The 24,401-nt window shown below is 36.7% G+C and overlaps 1 protein-coding gene across 1 annotated transcript; it reads left to right on the top strand.

Annotated features, from left to right (window-relative positions):
- The first annotated feature begins 4,027 nt into the window (after nucleotides 1-4,027).
- LOC107139259 (histone-binding protein RBBP4-like) lies at nucleotides 4,028-6,331 on the top strand. Its single transcript, XM_048784575.1, has one exon. The coding sequence runs from the start codon at nucleotides 4,116-4,118 to the stop codon at nucleotides 5,391-5,393; it is 1,278 nt and encodes a 425-aa protein (XP_048640532.1). The 5' UTR covers nucleotides 4,028-4,115; the 3' UTR covers nucleotides 5,394-6,331.
- The last annotated feature ends 18,070 nt before the right edge of the window (nucleotides 6,332-24,401 follow it).

The following is a 24,401-nucleotide window of genomic DNA, read 5'->3' as shown; positions in this document are numbered from 1 at the left end:
GAATATTTTCAAAAATTTGGCCTCCAGCCAATAACACATTTCTCCTAACAACCTAACACCTTCCACTGAACAACACATTTCTCTGTCTTTCTTTTATAATAAAACTCTTTGAAAGTAGCATCTACACTCACCCTAATTTATCTTCTTTCCTCTCCTGAACCCAGTGACATTTTTATCCTGGCTACTCCCCTTTGTGTTATTGTCAATGTCATCAATGATCTCCAGATTCCCAAAACCAATGGAAAAGTATTAATCCTTTTCCTAATCTGTCAACTATAGTATTTACCACTTACTCATACCTCATTTTTGTTCTTTCAGAATTCATGTCTATTTTGGTAATTCTTGTTTCCTCATACTTTATTTTCCCTTACCCTACTTTATTGGCTTTTGAGTTATTGAATATTGGCTCCCCACAAAACACCAACTTCAGATTCCATTCTCTTGTGGGCATCTCATCCAATTCTATGACCTTAAATGGCATCAGCATGCTGACCACACCAAACAAGGAAACCTTCAAATGTAGGTTTCATATTTGCTTGGTGACTTTTCAATTCTGAGGACAAGTAAAGACATTAAGCTTATCATGTTCTAAACAAAACTCCTAATTTTCAACAACATACCCTCCTGTGAGTGGCTTAATGTTACTGAAATTTAAAAAAAAAAATCTTGGAGACAACATTAATGCCTCTATTTCTGCACATCCCATTTGCATCAACATATGATCTATCTTACCTTTGAAATATGCATCTAATTCAATCTCTTCTTATATCTTTTCCACAAGAGTAATTCTAGTCTGGTCTAGTTTAATTTCATCTTTCACTGAAATATAGAAATTAGATTTCTGGGTTTTCTTCTTCCGTCCTTAGTGCTATATGATCTACTTTCTGTGCTGCATACAAAGTGAACATTTTAAAATATTAGTTATACTGTGTAATGCCTATAAACTCTTCAATAGTTTTCCATCTTGAGTTCCTAAATTCTTTTAATGGATTACAAGGCACATATAATTGAGTCCCATGCTACCTTTCTGGTCTCTCACATACCCAGTAGTATACAAATTTTGTTTTATTTTATTTAAAGGCCTTAGTGTCTGGTCTCTGTTTCTCAGTGGCAATATTGGATTCAGTAAGGATTTTGAAGGTGAACTTCTCTGATCCACAGAGAAGCAGCAGGAGAAATTCTGACGTACTTCTTTGGGAATAATAACATCAGCAAACATGCTGTAAAACAAACATGATCTACAGTTATAAACACAATCTTACTGATACATCACCTCCACTACCTGCAATATGACCACCAGTCCAAAACCCAGCTGTTATTTGTCATAAGGAAACACACCATTGTTTTAAAGTTTGGACCTTCCATCCTGTTTGAGCTACCAAAAGGCTTGTCACTCCCTTACCAACTTTTGCTTTTTTCTGAACTTTTATCTCTTTACTTACACAGTGAAATAAAACAAAATTACTTTTTGCATGTACTACTATTATTCAAGGACAATTCCTTTACCTTCCTCATTTCTTCAACCACATTGTTCTCTCAATTATTTTGTAGAATGTTTATTAGAGATAATGTTCTGCTAGCTTGCTGTACATACCTGTAATGTGAACTATTTGGCTGAGTTGGAGGATCAAGTGCAGAAAGCCTGGACAAACTGTCAGGATCATATCTCAAAACATAAACAGAGCCAGGTGTGGCAGTGCATGCCTGTAATCCCAGCAGCTCAGGAGGCTGAGGCATGAGGATTAAAAGTTAGAGGCCAGCCTCAGCAAGTGGGCAAGGCCCTAAGCAACTCACCGAGACCCTGTCTCTGAATAAAATATAAAAATGGGCTAGGGATGTAGCTCAGTGGTTAAGTACCCTAGGTTTAATCCCTGGTACAAAATTTAAAAACAAACAAACAAAAAAAAACAGTTTATGTCAGGTTGGGTATTGTGGCTCAAATTTGTAATCCCCAGGGATTCAGGAGAGACTGAGGGAAGATTGTAGAAATTCCAGGCCAAACTGGAGGACTTAGCCAGACCTGCCTCTACAGGGCTGAGGCTCACCATGCCCCTCTGTTCAATCTCAAGAACCAAAGAAAAAAGAATTAGCTTATTATGGGGGCATGGAGTCTTCTTTTTGTAGGGCTGGACAGCAGCACAGAAGCTGAGGAAATCCAGAAATATGGCTGTCGCAGGTCAAAGGCACACAGGCTCCCAGGATGCTTCCTCAAACAGCATCTCTTTGTTTTTGTTTTCAACTTTTGCACATCAAGATTATCCCATGCTGAAAAACAAAATTCCTTCAACTTTATTTGTCCTAAAACTTCATGCTTTCTTTCACTTTTCACTTTCAAGGCCCTTGAAAAAATAGTGCATCTTCTTTTTCTTACGTTACAATCTATTTTCCATCAATTGTTAACTGTTTTTGATTCCAATAAATTGCTTTAGGAAAACATCAAAAATATTACTGTTATGGCTGAATGCAACAGCAAATCTTTGTTGTTTTCATTCTTTCATTTTCTTTTCTTTTTGTTTCTTTTTTTGCAAGGCATATATTCTATTTGTAACATTGGTAACTTCCTTCTAGAAGTTCTTCCTTTTCTAGATTTCCTTAACACTACCCCTCTCTTTCCTTCTGCTCTACTTTCTTCTCAGTTTCCTATGTCACCTCTACTCCTGGGGCTTGATCCATTCAACTTATTTGATTTCTTTAACCAAGCATCTTGATGTTCTCCCCTGACCTAACATACCTCTGGGTATAGAAACTCATGTCATCTGATTTCACATCACCTCCAGGGCAAGCTCACAAGCTTTGTGAGGGTATTTCCAGAGACTTTATACTCTGCCTAGTTAGTGGGTTAGCATGATGTTTGGTAAATAAAGGCTGTGGAGTTGAAGATTCTACTCAATCTCAGATCATTCATCAACAAACTATTATACCCATTTAATCCTATTGGCCACAGACCAAAATGATTTGTTTTTGTTAGAAAATACATGCCAACACACCATGGTGTTTCTGAGACCTCCAGGGGCACGGAGAGCCTGGCGCTGAGAGCATTCTTGGAGGGTGATGTTGGTTGTCATGGAAACATTTTAGGCCCTCAGGAACAGAGAGAGCTATTTCCTAAGAGAGCTATTTCCTCTTTTAAAGAAGGCTTAAGAACTTCTTTCCTACACATGGAAGGACAAGAAAATTGGAAAAGGTTTCACTATTTTCTACATCTCTGTTGGAAAGCCCCAGATTCAATTCCAGAAATCTCAGGAATACTTTCAGGAAACTAAGACCTCATGCAAAAATCAAACTAAATAGAATCTTTTTAAAAAGAAAACTATAGATAAACTTCTTTCACAGACAAATAAAATCCAAACCAATTTTAAAATAAAATAGCAATAACATTAATGAAATTTCACACCACCCTCCCCGATTCCAAGTTCCCTATCAGAAAGTCAGTTGCAGGAGAGGAGGCAGCATGGAAAGATTTCCTTTAACAACCACCTGCGGGGAGCCACACTTTTTCTTCTGGCTCTAGCCCACCTCCCATCTTCACACCAGCTGTTTGCCATTGGAAATCAGTTGCTCAAGCCAAACATGGCTATTCACCACAAATCCCTCATTCTTTGTTGTTCCTGGAAGGCTGCCCACCCCCTGCAGTGTACTCTTCACTTCCTCTCTGTTTAAGAATGTTTTCACTGTTCTTTAAGAATTCAGTCAAGTCTTGAAATTTCCTAAAAACCTTCCCCAAATGCAACTGCTTTTGCTGACTTCTCTGAGCTAATATAATTCTGATAACCTCTAAAGCACCATTTGTCTCTCAACACATACAGCTATGTCCTACAGATTTGTTTGACCTATACTACAATCTTTGTCCACTAGGGTTAGCTTCCCTAAAGGACAGAATTGGTCACAATCACCCTAGAAACAAAGAGTATGCTCACAGTTTAAGCTTATAAAGACAAAAGCCTAAAAGCACAAATTATATAGTAATACTAACAAACATGATAGAGTACAAACATATCCTTCTTGGTCAAAATTTTTTACTAGAATAGAGGCCGCGCGCGCGGAGCTAGCGCTCGCAGGCTCCCCGCCCCTCCCGCAACGCTCGACCCAGGGATACCCCCGGCTCTCCTGCCGCCATGGCTGACAAGGAAGCAGCCTTTGACGATGCAGTGGAAGAACGTGTGATCAACGAGGAGTACAAAATATGGAAAAAGAACACCCCTTTTCTTTATGATTTGGTGATGACCCATGCTCTGGAGTGGCCCAGCCTAACAGCACAGTGGCTTCCAGATGTAACGAGACCAGAAGGAAAAGATTTCAGCATTCATCGACTTGTCCTGGGGACACACACATCCGATGAGCAAAACCACCTTGTGATAGCCAGTGTACAGCTCCCCAATGATGATGCTCAATTTGATGCATCACACTATGACAGTGAGAAAGGAGAATTTGGAGGTTTTGGCTCAGTTAGTGGGAAAATTGAAATAGAAATCAAGATCAACCATGAAGGAGAAGTAAACAGGGCTCGTTATATGCCCCAGAACCCTTGCATCATTGCAACAAAGACTCCATCCAGTGATGTTCTTGTTTTTGACTATACAAAACATCCTTCTAAACCAGACCCTTCTGGAGAGTGCAACCCAGACTTGCGTCTCCGTGGACATCAGAAGGAAGGGTATGGGCTTTCTTGGAACCCAAATCTCAGTGGGCACTTACTTAGTGCTTCAGATGACCATACCATCTGCCTATGGGATATCAGTGCTGTCCCAAAGGAAGGAAAAGTGGTCGATGCGAAGACCATCTTTACAGGGCATACAGCAGTAGTAGAAGATGTTTCCTGGCATCTGCTCCATGAGTCCCTGTTTGGGTCAGTTGCTAACGATCAGAAACTTATGATTTGGGATACTCGTTCAAACAATACTTCCAAACCAAGCCACTCAGTAGATGCTCACACTGCTGAAGTGAACTGCCTCTCTTTCAATCCTTATAGTGAGTTCATACTTGCCACAGGATCAGCTGATAAGACTGTTGCCTTGTGGGATCTGAGAAATCTGAAACTTAAGTTGCATTCCTTTGAATCACATAAGGATGAAATATTTCAGGTTCAATGGTCACCTCACAATGAGACTATTCTGGCTTCTAGTGGTACTGATCGTAGACTGAATGTCTGGGATTTAAGTAAAATTGGAGAAGAACAATCCCCAGAAGATGCAGAAGATGGCCCACCAGAATTATTGTTTATTCATGGTGGTCACACTGCCAAGATATCTGATTTCTCCTGGAATCCCAATGAACCTTGGGTGATTTGTTCTGTATCAGAAGACAATATCATGCAAGTGTGGCAAATGGCAGAGAACATCTATAATGATGAAGATCCTGAAGGAAGTGTGGATCCTGAAGGACAAGGATCTTAGATGTGTCTGCACTTGTGATTTTAGACTCCCCTTTTTTCCCTCTCAACCCTGAGATTGATTTAACACTGGTTTTGAGAGAGAGACTTTGTTCAGCTATCCCTCTATATAGGTACCACCAACAATTGCTATTGGCCCAAACAGTGGGTGTTTTCTAAATATTAACTGGGATACTTTATTCAGCAAAGCCAGACTTATTTAAATTTTGTTCAGGAATTTTCTATTAACAAACCTGGGTCTAAAGTAGCTACAGAAAGGGGAATATTATGTGTGGTTATTTTTCTTCTTAAGCTATATCCCCAAGTTTTTTGGACTCATTTAAGTAAAAGCTAGAGTGAGTAAGGAATAGAGCCAAGTGAGGTAGGTGTCTGAGCCATGAAGTATAAATACCGCAAGATGTCATTTTTATTCAGGAATTAGGGGAGATTCAAGTCATATAGATTCCTACTCTAAAATCTTCACACCTGACTTCCCAGGATGCACATTTTCCTATGTAGACCAGTCTCCTCTTGATTTCTACAGTTAAGTCAAAACTACATGTTCCTCCTTTCCCATATATTTTTGCTTGTTAGTGTATTTCTTGAGCTATTTTCATATTATTCCTTACCTTTATGTGAAATAGTTTTTGTTTTTTTGTTCTTTTTTTTTTTTTTAACTTGGGACCACCAAGTTGTAAAGATGTATGTTTTTACCTGACAGTTGTACCACGGGTATACTGTCAAGTTGAGAAGAGTGAATTGATAGCTTGTATGTTTTTAAAATTAAATTAATCCTNTTTTTTTTTTTTTTTTTTTTTTTTTTTTTAGGAGTTGGTCCTTGACCACTAGTTTGATACCATCTGCATTTTGGGTGACCTGTTTTATCAGCAGGCCTATTACTCCCATGACTAACTGTGTAAGTGCTTATAATGGAATAAATTGCTTTTCTACATAAAAAAAAAATTTACTAGTAATTCTCAAGACTCAGTGTATTGTGAATGTTTAAGATATACTCCTGACTCCTATGGTCTATTTAAGAATCATGTGCCATATATTCTCCTACAAATGAATATTTTTATCTATATCCTATTTTTACTTTTCTATAAAAATCTAACAGGACTTAACCAAAGACAAAGTTTCATAGGTAGAATAATTGGAGTAGTGTAGGTTCTCAAGAATTCAAATCTCATAAATTGAATATGGAGAATTTGTTAGAGAAAGACAAATGAGGGTTGTGGGAACACAAGATTAAAAGAATGATTCTACAAAATGGGCCCCTGGTATTGACCCCCATATGCTTTCTTTGTCCAGAAGCAATATATCTGCAGTCCTGCCTGGCTTCAGTGAACAGGAGGATATGTCACATTCCTCAGCAAACTACCTATTCACTGCAGGAGAGATTCAGGCTAAAAATGTTGATAAGAAGAACCCAAGTTACTCTGAAAAAGGAGACTTTTGGAGATAAGGTCAGTTCCTCCTAACCATAAAATCTGTAAGAATATATGGTAAAGAATCCAATTAGAACTGGTCACCATGGACCAAGGTGACCTAGAGTTGTTATGACAGTGGGGACTTGGAAGTCTGATGTCACCCTGGTGTCAGTCAAAAGTCAAGATGTGGACCTGGGCAGGACTCTGTAAATTTCTCTGGGATCCCCAATAAAAATGAACTGGAAGAAAGGCACACTGTCCCTCTCTCTGAGAGGACCAACTCTCTCCCTTGAGAGTGTTCCATTTCTTCTTTCCTATTTCTTCAGTAAACTCATTCCTGTTACTCTGAGCAATATGTCTGAAATCTTTCTGACTTGATCTCAAGAATCTGGATTTAAAGGTGGGCGGGGGAGGGGCGGTCTTTGTGCTGCTTTACTTTCTCAGATGGCTCTAGGTCTGTAAGATTAGGATGAAAGGTTTCATAACACAGGCAGGGAACATGGCTATAGGCATTCAATAGATTTTTTTTTTATTCTTTTTAATTTTTTTTTTTTGTAGTTGTAGATGGACAGAATGCCTTTATTTTATTTGTTTATTTTTATGTGGTGCTAAGGATCTAACCCAGTGTTTCACACATGCTGGGCAAGTGCTCTGCCACTGAGCTACATCCCCAGCTCGATAATTTTTATTTTTATCCAAACTGTGCTTATGATTATGTTTAATAAAGCTATTATGATAGAAAAGATTTAAACTGAAAGAAAAGGCTAGCTTTGTACTTTTGTCTATTAGTAGGGCTTTATTATTGCTGATAATGAATTTTTTTACAAAAAGCAAAAGAGTCAATTTTCACAGATAATTCAAAAAATACTTGCAATACTGTTAGGTAACCAACAATTGACCACATCTATTTTTCTCTAAATATCAGGATAGAAATATCCACAATGTCATTTGGTTATGAAACCTCTTGTGTTAACAAAAGATAAGGGGGTGAGGGTTGGGGCAGAAAGGCCATTTCTATTATCTATGGATGAAAACAGTGCAGTACTGAGTGAGCATTATTGGTAAGAAGATAATTTATTGTATTGGAACAAAGAAAGATACCAAGTTTAGTGAGTAGATAAAAAGTAGGATAGGCTAGCAAATTTAGAAGAGAATGTTCACATCAGTGTGACCTTTACATACAAACAAGGAACAGAATTATATCATATTTTCCTTTTTTTAGAATGCAAAAGAAAAGTGGGTGAACCACATGAATATTAAGGTTTCCATAAAGCTACACAGCATAATTATGGCTTCTTGGTGAGTTGGTAACCAACATCTCCCCCTACCTATGGAAATGATATTATAATCAGAAATATCATATGTAGATTAATTATTACTCATATGAAAAATGTGCTTAGCTACTTCTAACTTAAAAGAAAGTTTGTCCTGGGGCTGGCGCTGGGGCTCAGCAGTAGAGCACTCACCTAGCATGTGTGAGGTGCTGGGTTCAATCCTTAGCACCACATAAAAAAGAAAAGAAAGTTTGCCCTGGAGAAAATGGTTTGAGACTTGGGATATACAGAAAATATTTTTTGCAAATGCTGTGATTTGAATGTGTCCCCTCTAAGATTCACATATTGGAAACTAATCCCCAGTGCAAATCAAGGTGAAGTGGAGTCTTTGGAATAATATTTAGGGCATGGGGACCCCATCCTCATGAATTATCAAAACTGCTGTAAAAAGTCCATGTGAAAACATATTTACTCATTTCTGCTCTTCTGTGATCTAGGGACAAAGCATTCATTCTTGTTTGGCTTGAGAAAATACAGAAAGAAAGCTCTCATCAGATTCTGGTAACTTGTTCTTGGACTTCCCAGCCTCCAGATCTATATGAAACAAATTTCTATTCTTTATAAATTAAACAGTCACAAGTATTCTCTTATAGAGCACACACAGAGGAAGACACATGGCACATGGGAATGAATGGACATGTCTGGGCAACTGCCCCAGCCTCACCGGATCTGCAGGGCCTTGCCCAACTTCTTTGTGGTATGAAGGGATCCTTATCTCCTGAAGCCGATATAATGTCTCCCTTGCAAATCAGTATGTACTGGCTCATCTTCAAACAATGATTGACATCAGTAGGGAATAAAGGAGTTGAGATAGGTCCATGTGCTCTTGCATTTTAGAACCATGTCTACGGGGTCTTCTGTTTTGATAGCAAATAGTTCAAATAAATTAAATAATTATATATTCACATTGCATGAGTCATTCAAACTATTGGCATTACCTTCAAAAGGAGATTTTGGATCAAAGAACAAGTCACCTTGTTACCTTTCTATGTATTCTGTCTGGTTCTTGTGGACACTGTATGGACTTATATGGATTGATTTCCCTACCTTATGCTATCAGTGGTGTGGCTTTGGCTGGCATTTTTTGTTGCAATATTGCAGGTACCCAATAGATGATGTTAGTTGGTAAGTACCTATATTTGTTGGTTTCCCTGGAGGAAAAATGAAGCAAAAAGTCAAGATACCATAACTAAGCCAGGTACAGTGGCACAGATATATAATCCCAGTAGCTCGGGAAACTGAGGCAAGAGGATTGCAGGTTCAAAGCTAGCCTTTGCAACTTAGTAAGGCACTAAGAAACTTAGCGAGACCCTGTCTCAAAATAATTTTTTTTAAAAAGGGCTAGGGATGTGGCTCAGTCGTTAAGCACCCCAGGTTCAATCACTGGTACCACAAATAAATAAATAAATAAATACATACACATATACATATCATAACCAAGCTCAATTATTAGTTTTCAAAAATTATCAATTTTTTAATCATACTACCAACACTGTTGAAAATCAAGATTCTATTAAATTATTTACATTGTTTAATTTTAGGTAGAAAGTTATAATTTTCCTTACTACATGGTGATATGACTCCTGATCCCTTTGATATTAAACATGATGTATAAATTAGACACAAAATCTAGAACATGCGTATATTCACAGTAAGAAAGCATACATTTGAACATGGTAGTGGTTGAATGCAAAAAATGGGTTCTAGTCACGTTATTTCCATCTTTGCATTGTTGTCCAATGATTTTTTTTTTTCCTGTGCCGTATCTGTTTTTCTATTTTTTTTTCTCTAATTTTCTATTGATCTTTCACTTGTTCAAAATCATCTTTTTCCAATTTTCTTTTATTAAGTGATCAGATTCAGGGCCTACTAATCAAAATATTAGCATTTGAGAAAACAGCAGAAGCACGAAGTTCCCTACTGCTTCCCTGAACCAGGTCCTAAGGCCCTCAATGAGAGGGGGCCTCAGGATACATAGAAGAAAGGAACATTATCTCAGAAGACACAGGGACACTGAGGAGAATCTGAACAAACCAGCCTTACTGTATTTATTACATCATACTTTTTTAGCCAATTGTATTTCTCCACCATATTCACTGTTTTATCATCCTTGCATAAACAAATACATAGGTTTACCTGTTTCCTTCTGGAAGCTTCTGTGGCACATAAACCTCCTTAAGTAAGTTTTTTCTTTTTTTTTTTTTTTGCTTTTTTCTTGTTAATTTGTCTTTTGCTGTAGGGCCACAGCCTGCAGTGAAGGAGGCAAAGAGATCTCTTCTCCCCAGCCTAAATAAACGGGCTAGAACTTAAGTGACAGAAATCTCTTTTGTATTTGATAATTTATTTGGGGGGAAGTTCAGAGATACTATGACATTACTGAGGCTTAAGAAATTCTACAATGAAATATTGAGTATTTTATACAAAATCAACATGAGAAAGATATTTTCGTTGTGATTTTACCACTAATCCTTATACACAACTCCAACCTGGTAACATTTTCTTCTTCATTAATATTAATTAAGTTTTGTGAGCTACAGCAGAAATACTTAGCGAATAAATATTTTCAGTCAACCCTATAAGTGGTTGCTTCAGTTGAAAGCTAAACAAAAATGAACATCCATGAACTGTCTGATGTACCAATACAGATTGAAAATGGCATACAGGACAACTGAGAGATGTATTATATGTCAACAAAAGCTTTCTAAGGAGAAAAACAAACTGCTCATTTTGTTTTGTGTTTAAAACCCAGTCAGAAGATGTCTACACAGTGCTATCAGAAAGATCTTTGCTACAAAGGCAGTCAAACTCTGCTTGAACTCTCAGTGGTGCTGATAAAACCAGATAGGCTGGCAGAGCCTTGTAACAGGACATTCAGTGAGCAGAGCAGGGCTCTTTCTTACTATAATGAAAAAGCAAGGTAAGGGACAGGAAGAAAAGGATGACAGTAATACAGAGTTGTTAATGTTTTTTTTTTTTTTAATTAATAGGTTTTTTTTGTTGTTGTTGTTTGTTTGTTTTTTAAAGACACTTCAAAAGCCCAGTGCAGTGGCGCATGCCTGTAATTCCAGTGGCTCCAGAGACTAAGACAGGAGGATCAGGAGTTCAAAGCCAGCCTCAACAACTGACAAGGTACTAAGCAACACAGTGAGACCCTGTCTCTAAATAAAATATAAAACTAGGGCTTGGGATGTAGTTCAGTGGTTGAGTGCCCCTGAGTTCAATACCTGAAACAAACAAACAAAAAAAAGGCACTTAAAAGAAGATAATAAATAGATTTATCTGAGCTGTTATCAACATTTTGATACTGTCAAAACTAATAATATTTTTTTTTTTGCTAGATAATATAAATATCGCTAACAATCAGAATGATAGCAAGCTTATAGAGTTTTCCAAATAAAGATATAGTGTATGTTTATGTGGGGACATAAGTATCACATAAAAGGAAGAATACTGGTTCTGTTTAGGTGCAAATTGTTTTAGAATTTATTTGTATTTCTTCTAAAATATTTCAGGAAACAAAATGTTTGCACTTTTAAGGTATTAGCCAAAATAGTAACTCTTGGCTGATATCACAAGCCATTCTTCAGTATGATAGATTTAAGATCTTTATTTTCCTCAGTCTCTACTTTTTTACATAGACACACCTTTACAAAATAACTGACAGTATTTGTTTTACAAAAGCCAAAATTAACAATTTTTAAAATATTTTTTTGCATCATACTTTTCAGTTGCCTATCCAAAAAAAAATTATTCAGCAATTGGCTTTTCTGCCACTTCCTCTTCCACTATAAACTTTAACTGAACAGTGTTCTAATGTCATAACACTAGATCTTTAGATCTTTTGAAGTTTTAAAAATAGTTTTCTGCATGATTAAAGTTATTGAAAACAAACAATATAAAATTTAGGCCAAAGTCTTTCTTATCTTTTGGAACAAAGAAAGACTGAAGTACTTTTTAGTTTCCAACTTTTGAAAACTTTTTTTGCTGCCCTTAAAATGCCCCTTAGATATATTTCCCAAATGAGCAACACATTTTTTTTTGCAAGTTTTAAAGGCACTTATTCTCATTCAGAAAAACAAATGTTAAAGTATGAACTAAGGAAAGTCATGAAATCTAATGCAGCTGAGTCCAAATATTTCTATGTGTTCAAAATCACTAACAGTTTTAGTTTTAAAACACAGGGATAATATGACTTCTCATGGGAATGTCTGTATTTGCTTTGGAGCTGCTTCTCTATTTGGAATACTATGGATTCCCTTGGGTCCTTTACTATTTATATTTCCAAATAGATACTCCTAATAAAATTTATTAATGCTACACAAATTTATTACTTAACCATTTAATATTCTTACAAATATTCAAGTACTATCTGGGTGAGATCAAAATGAAACACAAATGTGAGTGCTTTGTAAAACATAACAACATATGTATCCTTCATTAATAAATGCATTAAGCTGAGTATCACAGTGGTGTTACATCACATTGTGAAATATATATGCCAAAGATGCATAATTCTGTGTCTTCTATCATAGAAAATTGATTTTTGAAAATTCAAAAGGGGTATATCAAAAAGGAGATTTCTTTTATATTCTATTCCTTTGCTGCCATGATATCTTGTAACACCTAGCCTCACCCATGACTTCAAAGTCTTTGAAGCTGTACAACAGTACAAGCTTGTACCATTCCCTGACGAGGAATCGTTCGCCTGGGTGTCAAAACCTGACATAGCAGCTTATTAATTTTTAAAAGTTACAATCTGTAGTTCTCCTGGAAGGTTTATCCACTTATGAGGCTAGGGTTATATACAATATGCCACTTAGGAATTGCCCAGTGTTATTGTTGCACCAAAATATGTTCTCGGGTATTCATTATTATCTATACCACTCACATTAAAATTAGTCCTGTTATATGACATGAGATGTCCATAAAGCTACTCAACAAATGTCAGTTTCAATTTCTTAAATGATTAACATCTAATTTATAAAAAAACAGGGACATAATAAAATTGGCTACATGGAAGATAGGGATTTATAAGAAAGGAAATCATGACCAAATTTCAGGAGAAGAGAGTATCAATGCAGTGCAGGGTACATAATCTAAGACAATAGAATAAAAATCTCAAAGAAATAGAATGAAAGTAAGATGGAAAGAAGTGAAAGTATAGTAAATAAATAAAAAGTGAATTAATTTCAGTAAATTTTAGAAAACCCATTTATGCCAACATGACCATGGTGTAGTCATACAACACAAGAAACACAGTCTGAAAAGTCAGCTATTTGGAATAATAAAATGAAAAAAACAGGGAATTCCAACTTGTCCTCAGTCCCCTCTTGCTCTGTGACCAGCCAGTGTTCCTAACTGCCAACTAAAAGCCAAACCCACATCACAAGTTGAAAGCAGCATCCCCAGAGATGATAGTTTCCATAGATAACTGTTTCTGACCACCTTCATATGGTTTTGTTTTTCTGATCATATGAGTGTACCTCCTCAGAGGTCCCCTCACCCTCTGGACCTCCACAACACCAGTTCCTCCTGCTTTTGTATAACTTAATTCCAACACTAAACCTCCCATTTCTACAAAGAGCTCATAGTGATTCTGTGCTTTAACTTAACACTGACAGTGCACTGTTACCTGAAGTGGACAGCTTTTATTATGGGCTCCTGTTATTCATGTCCCAATCTATTCACTTTATTTGAAGTGCACTCACACTGAAATGACTGGATTTTCCCAACACAAGAAGCAGTTTTGATGAAAGTAGAACTTGAGAAGGTCTTGAATATATCTGTTTTTTCTCATGAAGCTCTGCTACATCCATGATAACATTCATAGGCTATCCTGCTGGAGCAGAACGTGAAAGAAAATGATGTTATTCCAGTTATAGTTATCATAGATAAGTCAGAGTCCAACAGACCAATCAGGTAACCACAGATGCACAAAGGAAACAGATGAGGTCAGTCAAACCATGTCTCCTTTGGGATACCAAAGAGCCAACTGATGGCAAGTTAACTGCATTTTACCCCTGCAATCCCCCCAAAAGCAGTGATTTATCTTAACTCTAATTGCCACATTTTAGGTACAGTATTGCTTTTCCTGTAAGCAAAAATAACCAACATGGTTTCAGCAACATTATAAAAACACAAATAACCTGGACAGAAGCAGACCTCAAATGGATCAGCAAGCTTTCATTCATTCCACAGTGAAGACCAATCAGTCAGGCACTGAGGGTGCTCATTTTCTGGGTAGGAAAATGGCCACTGGTTACAAAGGAGTCTGATTTTTATGGTTTACAATGAGGGTGGTTTAATTATTGAGACGGAAGCAGGACGTGTTGGTTTGGACAGTCAGGAAAAAAATTGTGAAAAGCCCAAAACTCATTGTTACTGGGAAAAGCTCAAAACTCCGTGATCACTGCTCATCTTCTTCTTCTGGGACCCATTGTTACCCAGAGCTTCACTATTTGCTTTTCTCCTTTCAGGATTCATTGGCAATAGGAAAAGGTAAAAGTCCAGGGCCTAGAGTTTCAGTATCTGCCTCGTCCCTTCAGGAACCATAGTGGTTGGGAAGGGATGAAAGTTTGCTTTTTCACCGTGGAACCTTGTTACTGGGAAAGTATTTACTGGGAGAGGATGAATGATTGCCTTCCTTCTCCATCTTCTTCCAGGTCAGACAGTTTTGGGGTTTTTCATTTCTCTGTCCTAGGAGTCATAATTTTTCATATCCTTCATTTCTTATAAAGCCTCAATAAATTTGCAGAATGTTTAATCCACTGGCACACCATTATGAACACAGTATCCACTGGTCCAATCATACATCATCCTGAAGCTATCAACCTAAGGCAGTATTGAGATAGCATTTTGAATAGACATTTAAGGTACTAACTTGGAGATGTGTGACCTTGAAATTATGGTACAACAAAAAAAATTTTTCACCCTAAATCAAAAAATATTAAATAGTGCCATGACCATAATAGATAGACTGCCTAAGTCTTAGATCAAAGGGTAGAGATAGGAATGACTTGCTCATCATATATCCCACAGACTCACTTGAAGAACTCATACTTTATGTTCTTCAATCTTAGATTACAGAGTTTAGGAATTCTTCAATGAGATAACCTATTGATAGAGAGTGTCAATAATATTTAAGCTACAGATATAGCTCAATGACATTTGGTTCCTAATGCCAAAGAAAGGAGTCACCAAACTGGAAGGGGTTATTGATTCTGATCAGTATCTGCCTTGTCCCTTCAGGAACCATAGTGGCTGGGAAGGGATGAAAGTTTGCTTTGTCACCGAGGGAATTGATTAAAAAATTAGAGTTGATTAAAAACTTAGGTTGACTTTCAAACTGATCCAGTAGGACTTCTCTTAATTAAGTGCAACAGATACTCAAAAATATCCAGAATATGTTGCCCCTATGCACAGGACATTTTCCTCTTCACTTAATCATTTAATAAAATTTTACATCTCAGTTTTTCTTGACAATCCAAGCAAAGCAAAGAATCCCCTTTTCTGCTATCTTAGCAATTTTTTTTTTTTTTTGGTGGTGCTGGGGACTGAATCCAGGGCCTTGTAAATGCTAGGCAGGCACTCTACCAACTGAGCTATATCCCCAGCCTCTATTCTGACAAATTTAAGCACTTGTATTATAAACTTTAACTCTGATATTATTTGTTATTTGCATGCACATTGGTCTTCTATATAGTGTAAGCAATTTAAATTGAGAAAATATGTATGATTCACCTTTCTATCTCTAGCATTTAGAATAGTTCCTGACCAATAGCCAATGATTAGCAAACACTTGTTAAAAATAAGAAGAAAGGGTTGTTATCTCTCTGAAACATTCACATAATTTCCACCCATCCTCCATCAGGGCTGCAGAGCTCTATTGTTTTCTTTGCTTGTGTGAATATATCTTCTACAAGATTCTAAAGCAATCAGCATGCAAGATATATTTCACCTTTCATTTTCCATGTCTCACTCAGTAATACTCCATAAATATTGAATGAAGTTATAACAATATTAAATTTTCTACTGGTACTGCCTTAAAGCAAAACTAAAAGCAACTGAAAATATATAAATAGTAATAAATAAAAAAAGAAGGGATTTGGTAAGGGACCTATCTCAAACCTGACATTTTAAGAGTGTTAAAAAAAAGGTTATTTTTTAGGATTTAAAAATCATATAAATATTAAGGAAAGTGTGTATGTTTTAAGCTACTGAGAAGTGGGTTTGAATTTTAGTTTTGATATTAGTCATGAGAATTTTGAAAGTAATTATACATTCCAAGCTTCTGTTTCCCCTTCTTTAAAACAAAGATAAAATCTACCTCTTGGGACTTTTGTGAAACTTAAATGAGAAGATGACTTTGAAAGCAAGTTAATATACAGTTGAAACTCAGTTTTAAAAAAATATATATTTCTTGGGGCTAGGGCTGTAGCTCAGTGTCAGAGCACTTGCCTAGCGTGTGTGAGGCACTGGGTTCGATCCTCAGTACCACATAAATAAATAAAATAAAGGCATGCTGTCCATCTACAAGTATACAAAAAAAAATTTTAAAGTTATTTCTTTATTGTTTTTAATATTATTGGAACAGACTGAATTTGCCCCCACCATCTGAAATTGGGAATGACTTTCTCATGCTGAGAGTGGAGACTGGGAAGGCTGAAACCCTCATTCAACTTCTTCCTCTGTCTATTCCTCATCTCTAACATCCTCTAAATTCTCTAAAGAAAGCCTTCTGTAATTTATTTTCTTCTCAGTTAAAAAGATAACATGTTTATCTAAAACACAGATACAGATGCTGGCCCCAGGAAGTCCTAGTTCCTTTTGATATGATAAAAAGGCTCCGGGGCCTCCACACCTGTGAAACACCTCTTGGCCAAAGATTCAGAAAGAGGCAGACCCTGTACAACTCCTGTCTTTTGTCCTAACACATCTCCTCTTTTAAAAGCTTTCCTCATCCCAGAGTTTTTTAGAGATGGAAATTTTGAAGCAGTGAAGTTTCTGCCATCTTCTTTCAAACTTGACTGAATAAAATCTACTTTTCTATCAACTTGACTCTGAATGCTTCTAGAACCCTGAGCATTATGGCTTTTCTTCTCCCTCCCTATGCAGAATGCCAGGTAACATTATCATCATCTTTCTATTCATTGTAAATAAAGCATGCTTTTGAATTGTCTCTAGACTTCCATGTAAAGTAGATATAGTTGTATTGACTTAATTTGTTTTCTTTTTTAATATTTATTTTTTAGTTATAGGATGACACAGTATCTTTATTTTCTTTATGTGGTGCTGAGGATCGAACCCAGTGCCTCATGCATACAAGGCAAGCGATCTCCCTCTGAGCCACAATTTATTTTCTTTAGATTGTTTTGAGGCGTTTCAATTCTGCTACATTGACTTGGAGATTTTTAAAGGTTATTTCTGATTATCAAGATGGAAATACTTTATAGGCTACCACAACTAACAGAACTATGAAAGTCTACTAGCAGTGTTCTTTATTCATTGATTACAGTCCCAAGAGAAGAGCAATCTTACTGTGAAATTGCTTTTCTCCTGGAAAAAAATTAAGTCTGATATATGAAATAATTTATTAACTGTACAAGATCTTCTAAAGCAATTTTTAGAGATGTAAATCATTGTTATCCTTATGAAGGGGTCACAAAAAATCATAAAGTATGTATAAGAATAATTTTGCAATAAATGAATAATTAGCTTTTACTTGCTTTATTATGGATAAAGCAAAGCTCTTGAACATAGCAACACATTACCTTTAAGGACTTGAAAAAATTAGTTTCTGAACAAGAGATTATAAAAGAAAATAATAATTTGTAGTATTAACAATTCCTTGATTTAGAGAGGAGTTTGCTTTAAATACAACCAGTTGTTTAATATGTTAAATAAATTGTCTTTAAATCATTCATTTATCTTTTCAAAAAACACTAAGTGTATAACAAGTCTAGACAAAATACAGCCATTAGATGTAATATATTATGCATGCAATCTGTTTTAAAATTTGGACTAACATTTCAAAATCAGGACTCTTCATATACAAATCTGGATGTCATTCTTTCCTTGAACAACTGTAACAGTGGTTCACCTTACCTTTTGAACATAGCCCTTGCTGATTATTTTAAAAGGGACATTTTTTTTTCCTTTCTTCTTCCTCTCCCCTTCCCTGAGGGAAGGGAACATGATTACATGGAGTTATATGTTCTCCACAGGAAGGAGATGTCACCAGAAGAACTAGGAAGTGACTATCTCCCAAATTAACTAGTGAATTTCAACACACCATCAGGGTGCACCTGGGACCCCCTGCCAAGTTACATCTGGAATAGAGGCTTTGAATACTTCTTTAAAAGCCCTCTGTTTTCCCTGATGGGCAGAACCACTGCCTCTGGGACTGGAGTCCCCTGTGTTTCTCCTTTGCTAGAAAAGCAATAAACCTTCTTTTTTTTTTTTTCTTTTTCTCAGAACTGTGGCATGAATTGGCATCAGGGACAAGGACCCAGCTCTCAGCAACACACTCATGTGCACAGGTCAGACAATTCATTGGAGCAAAGAAAAGGCAAAAGAGGGTATATGATCTTTGCCACAATTCAGACCAATGCCCAGTGAAAAATCTGCCTTTTCAACTGTCCTTTATCAAGGCTCTGACCCTGTTTTATCCTCAGAGATATATTTCTTTATATCTGAGTCTCTATAAAGAAATAGAAGCAAAAGATAGAGCAATGGAATATTGTAAGAAAAAGAAAAAAGAATATGTTTCTTCTTTTAAATTTCCCTCTTTAATTTAAATTGAATATGCAAACAACAAGTCTGCAACAAAATGAAAAAACCCAACCCATTTCAATTGTTTTATCATCACCCCTGGCCATGCAAACTTTTGCAGTAGGCACCTCTGGTATATCTAAGAAGGCTCCATCTTAGTTGCTGGGAATGTTATCATTAGCATTATTGAGTAAGTCCTTGATTTCAGAGAGTTTATAATCTGGTAGAGAAAAAAATGAGTAAGAATTCTAATGAAGTTAAACAAGCAATCACAGTGAAAATCCCTCCTTAAGGCTTCAGAAGAAAACTTCAAAGAGCTGATGCTCAGTAAGTGATTGAAAAAGCACCAAAGCCCAGGTATTTAGGTTCACTCTCATTTCAGTCTGTGAGATCTGAGGCCACAATACCTGGTGTGCCTACGTATGCTGCTAATCATCACACTTCCCATATGGCTGTCTATGCACTTTCCTCTACCCAGTCCTCCTCCATTCTCCCTCATCCATTTCCACCTTCTAATTTGTGATCATCAAATTCCCTGAGCCACTTCCTCTCCAGATGTTCTCATCCCTGGCTGACCTTCATTAAAACTAGGTTTGCTTTTATGGAAATTCTCCCACTGATTTATTCTTATTAGAAACTCATTTTCATTCTTTCTTTGTCTACAAACCACAGGACCAAGTGATGTGATGTGTACTCTTCTTCAGAATGCCACTTCTCGTCCAATTAGCCACTCCCCGTCCAATTAGCCACTCCCTTCCTCTAGGAATATTAATGCTCAAGTTTGTCATCCTCCTGTCCACTCATTAGTCTGGATCCCACCTGTTAGGTGACTAAGTTCAGCTTTTTTTCTTGACAAAAGAATTGTCAAGAAAAACTTAGAGGAAAAGTACCTTTTGTTTTATTGTTTCAGAGGTTCAGTCCATAGTGGGCCAACTCCGTGGCTCTGGACCCTAAGTGATCTCAAGGTAGAAGATGGTGGCAGAGACTGTTCATATCTTGCCATCCAGATAGCAGAGAAAGCTGAAAGAACTCTGCTCATCCGGGACAAAATATAAACCCCAAATGTACACTCCAGTTATAAGCACATGGGCATACAAATGATGGAGGTGGAAAGCAGGCCTCGGATCAGCAAGCTTCCATTTATTCAGCAGCAGGGTCAATCTGACAAACAGCTGACATGGCTCATTGTCAGGGATAAAATGGCTGCTGGACATGAGGTTCTTAGCAGTGCCAGGCCATGGATGGAGTTAGTTACTTTTGGCAGGCCCTTTTGGCAGGCAGGGGGAGGGCCAGGTCATGGGAGGAGTTCTGGTAGCAGGATCATTTAGGGTGGGGTGAAAAGACAGGTAGGTAACCCTGTCCTTCACTGTGACCTACTTCCTCCAGTTACACCCTGCCCACCTTTATCACCTTGTTAATTCATTTAAGTGGATCTTTTCAGTGATTAAGTTACAGCCCTCATAATCTAATCATTTCATCTCTGAACGTTCTTGCATCGTCTCACACATGACCCCTTACAGAAACACCTCATATCCAAACCATAACACCAACTAAAGATGTAGCATTTTTTTCTTTGTTTGTTGAAATGTCATGCATATGTAACACATATGTCATTATCAGCTGAGAGCCACAGCTATTACAATATTAACTATTTTAACATTGACATACAAAATTTGGATATACTCTTATCATTTTGGTCCTTGAACTCTAACCCCTACCTTAGATATCCATTCCCACACTCAGTTTAATGCTGTTAGAGTTTGAATCAGATCTGAAATATGTACTTCAGACATTATAATTTCAACCCCGCTACAGTTTTCTTGCTATAAATGTCTTTATATTAGTCCAGCTTTATTACAGAGTATAATATTGTAATCATTAATAAACACTTGCAACCCTACTCCTTTACTTTTCCATTGTATGTTTTGTAAACTCCCATTAAACTCTGACCTACATAATTTTGCTGCCTTGAATTCACATCCTGAATATTTTGGGGGGAATGCTGTTCTCGTATACTATTGAAATAACTGACAGCATCAAATATAACCTCTTTGGGAAATCCAAGATGGTTGGACAGAGGGAGGCAGCAATCTGTGTCGCTCCATGACCTGGGATTCAAGTAGTGAGAATATTGCTTCTCTGCAAGGGATATTCCTACTCCTGTGCAGAAATCACAGTCACTATGCTGCTCCAGGGCTCAAAGCCTCAGCATCAGGGTAGGCCTTCTAACTACTCACCCACACAGGACTACCAAGCGGGACCATCAACACCTGTGCAGAACTTTTGGCCACCCACTGAAGCAAAAATCACTGATGCCACTCCCATGCAGTACACCTGGCAGCTTCCCACACGAAGAAACTCCATTCATCACTCCTGTGTGGACCCCCATCTATCAACGTGGGGCTCTCCCGGTCACCAACATCTTGGGACACTGCAGCAGCGGAGATAGTCCCCTATGCGCAGTAGAATGCCTGCTCTGAAATCAGCTGACAGCCACACTCTGCACTCCACAGAGCTCATCTCTGAACTCATCATTCAACGCTGTCACCGGGTTTCCCCATTCCTGAAGCAGGCACCTCCAACTTGGGTGACCTTCAGCACTATTTTCAGTGGGGGCGACTCCCAGTTAGGAACTCAGGTTGACAGGTACCTAGTTCCTAACTCCTCCCTCCCCAGCAGCCCCTACCCCGACACAGTGACGCCCTGGTTACCTTTACCATGCTGAGGACTGATATACCAGCTAACAACAGATGACCTCACCTATATTGGATAAGAAGAAAATCAGGAAAGATAAGGATTTCCAACCAAAACAACCCCTGTTTCTTCCTTCAAGATTTTTATTTTGTTTTCTTCTTCCTTTCTATTCTCCCATACTCACAACTCCAACATATGTGAAACCGAGTACTTGGCATGAAATAGGATTTTGAGGACTGGTGCATCTGAATAGTAAATTATAGCTGTGTTGTATATTCTTTGGAAATTTTTCCTTTTTTCCCATGAATTTCAACTATTTGAACATTTTTTATTTTCTTTATAATATATATATAAATATATATATTATATGTATATAATATAGATTTTTTTCTACTGTCTTTCCACTTACTAGTCTACCCAAAATTACTTCCTCTTCATCCTCCTGCTACTAGTCTTCCTCTTTAGAGTTCACTTTCACAATTCCTAAGACACAACAACTATATCCTCACCTCCTACCTCCTCAGCATATCATCCAACTCCTCACCCCCAGTTCTTTGTCCAACATCAGAACCTGTAAACCCTTTTATAAACCTACTGAGTATATTGTAGATAATAATTGAATTTGCCATTTCTGTACATTGTGACCAAACTATAAATAAAAACATTTGTTTTTAGGGTGTATAATGTTTATATTGGGATATGATAACATTATTCTTCCCCTCAAAGGAGAGGTATTGGATCCCTATGGGGGCACTATAAACCTATATGGTAAAAATGGTAATCCCTCGGATCCACAGTGCTGCAAGGGAAGACACACAAGCTATATGAAAAGACAAAGGAAGAAAGTGTCCCAAACAAATCAAGGTACCACATTATTAGAATCCATGGCCAGCACAGCAGAAGAAATGCCAGAGAAAGAGTTCAGGATGTACATAATTAAAATGTTCTGTGAATTAAAGGATGATATAAGAGAGCAAATACAGGCAGCAAAAGATCATTTTGACAATGAGCTATATAAAGAAATACAGGAAGCAAAACATTACTTTAATAGGGAGATAGAGGTTCTAAAAAAAATCCTTGAAATGAAAGAAACAATAAACCAAATTAAAAGTTCAATTGAAAGCATCACCAAGAGATTAAGCCATTTGGAAGACAGGATCTCAGACAATGAAGACAAAATAAATAATCTCAAAAACAATGTAAACCACACTATGAAAACGGTAAGAAACTATGAGCAGAACATTCAAGAAATATGAGATAGGATAAAAAGACCAAATTTAAGAGTTATTGGATAGAGGAAGGCATAGTTTCAAACCAAAGGAATGAGCAATCTATTCAATGAAATAATACCAGAAAAATTTCCAAACATGAACAACGAATTGGGAAACTAAATTCAAGAGGCTTACAGGACCCCAAATGTACAAAAATCACAACAGATTCACAAAAATCACATTATAATAAAATGTCTAACATACAGAATAAGGAGAGAACATTAAAAACCACTTAAAAAGAAAAGAGTCAGATTACATATAAAGGGAAACCAATTAGATTATGTGAAGATTTTTCAACCCCAGCCCTGAAAGCTGGAAGATCCTGGAAAAACATATATCAAGCTCTGAAAGAAAGTGGATGCTAACCAAGAATCTTATATCCTGGAAGATTAAGCTTTAGATTTGATGATGAAATAAAAACCTTCTATGACAAATAAAAGTTTTTTTTAAAAAAATTCAACTCGAAAACCTGCACTACAGAACATCCTCCGCAAAATATTTCATGAAGAGGAATTGTAAAACAACAATGAAAATCAAGAAAGGGATGTATTACACTAAAGGAAAAATTAAACAAAGTAGAAACTGAGTCAAGTTAAATACCAAAAATAAACAAAAATGGCTTGGAATACAAATCATCTCAATAATAACCCTGATTGTCAATGACCTAAACTCACCAATAAAAAGACATAGACTGGCAGATTCAATTTTTTTAAAAAAGACCCAACAATATGCTGCCTCCAAGAGACTCATTTCATAGGAAAAGACATCCACACACTGAAGGTGAAAGAATGGGAAAAATCATACCACTCACATGGACTGCAGAAGCAAGTAAGGGTTTCCATTTTTATATCAAATAAAGTAGATTTTAAGCCAAAGTTAATCAAAAGGGATAAAAAAGGATATTTCATACTGCTTAAGGGAACCAGTCATCAACAAAATATAACAATAATAAATTTGTATGCCCCAAACAATGGAGCATCAACATTCATCAAACAAACTCTTCTCAAATTCAAGAGACACTATGAAGGCAGTACTAAAAAGAAGGCTCATTGCATGAAGTTCATTCTTTAAAAAAAAAAAAAAAGTCAACAAGTAAATGACTTAAAATTGCATCTCAAAGTCCTAGAAAAAGAACAAATCAACACTAAAAGCAGTAGAACACAGAAAATAATTAAATCAGAGCTGAAATCAATGAAATTGAAACAAAAGAAACAATTGAAAAAAAAAAAACAAAAAGTTGGTTCTTTGAAAAAATAAATAAAATTGACAGACCCTTAGCCATGCTAACAAAGAGAAGGAGAGAGAAAACTCAAATTACTAACATACACGATGAAAAAGGAACTATCACAACAGACACTACAGAAATATAGAAGATAATTAAAAATTATTTTGAAAACTTGTGCTCCAATAAAATAGAAAATATCAAAGGCATTGACAAATTTCTAGAGTCATATGATTTGCCCCCATTTAATCAGGATGATATTCACAATTTAAACAGATTCATTTCAAGTGATGAAATAGAAGACACCATCAG

The sequence above is a fragment of the Marmota marmota genome, unplaced genomic scaffold, assembly GCF_001458135.2.
Source record: "Marmota marmota marmota unplaced genomic scaffold, marMar, whole genome shotgun sequence".
NCBI lineage: Eukaryota > Metazoa > Chordata > Mammalia > Rodentia > Sciuridae > Marmota > Marmota marmota.
Note: the sequence above shows the minus strand (reverse complement) of the source record. Positions and strands in the feature narration are given on the sequence as shown.

Bases quoted from the DNA above. Each gene is read 5' to 3' on its own strand.
- LOC107139259 (XM_048784575.1), top strand. From the start codon at position 4,116: ATGGCTGACAAGGAAGCAGCCTTTGACGATGCAGTGGAAGAACGTGTG.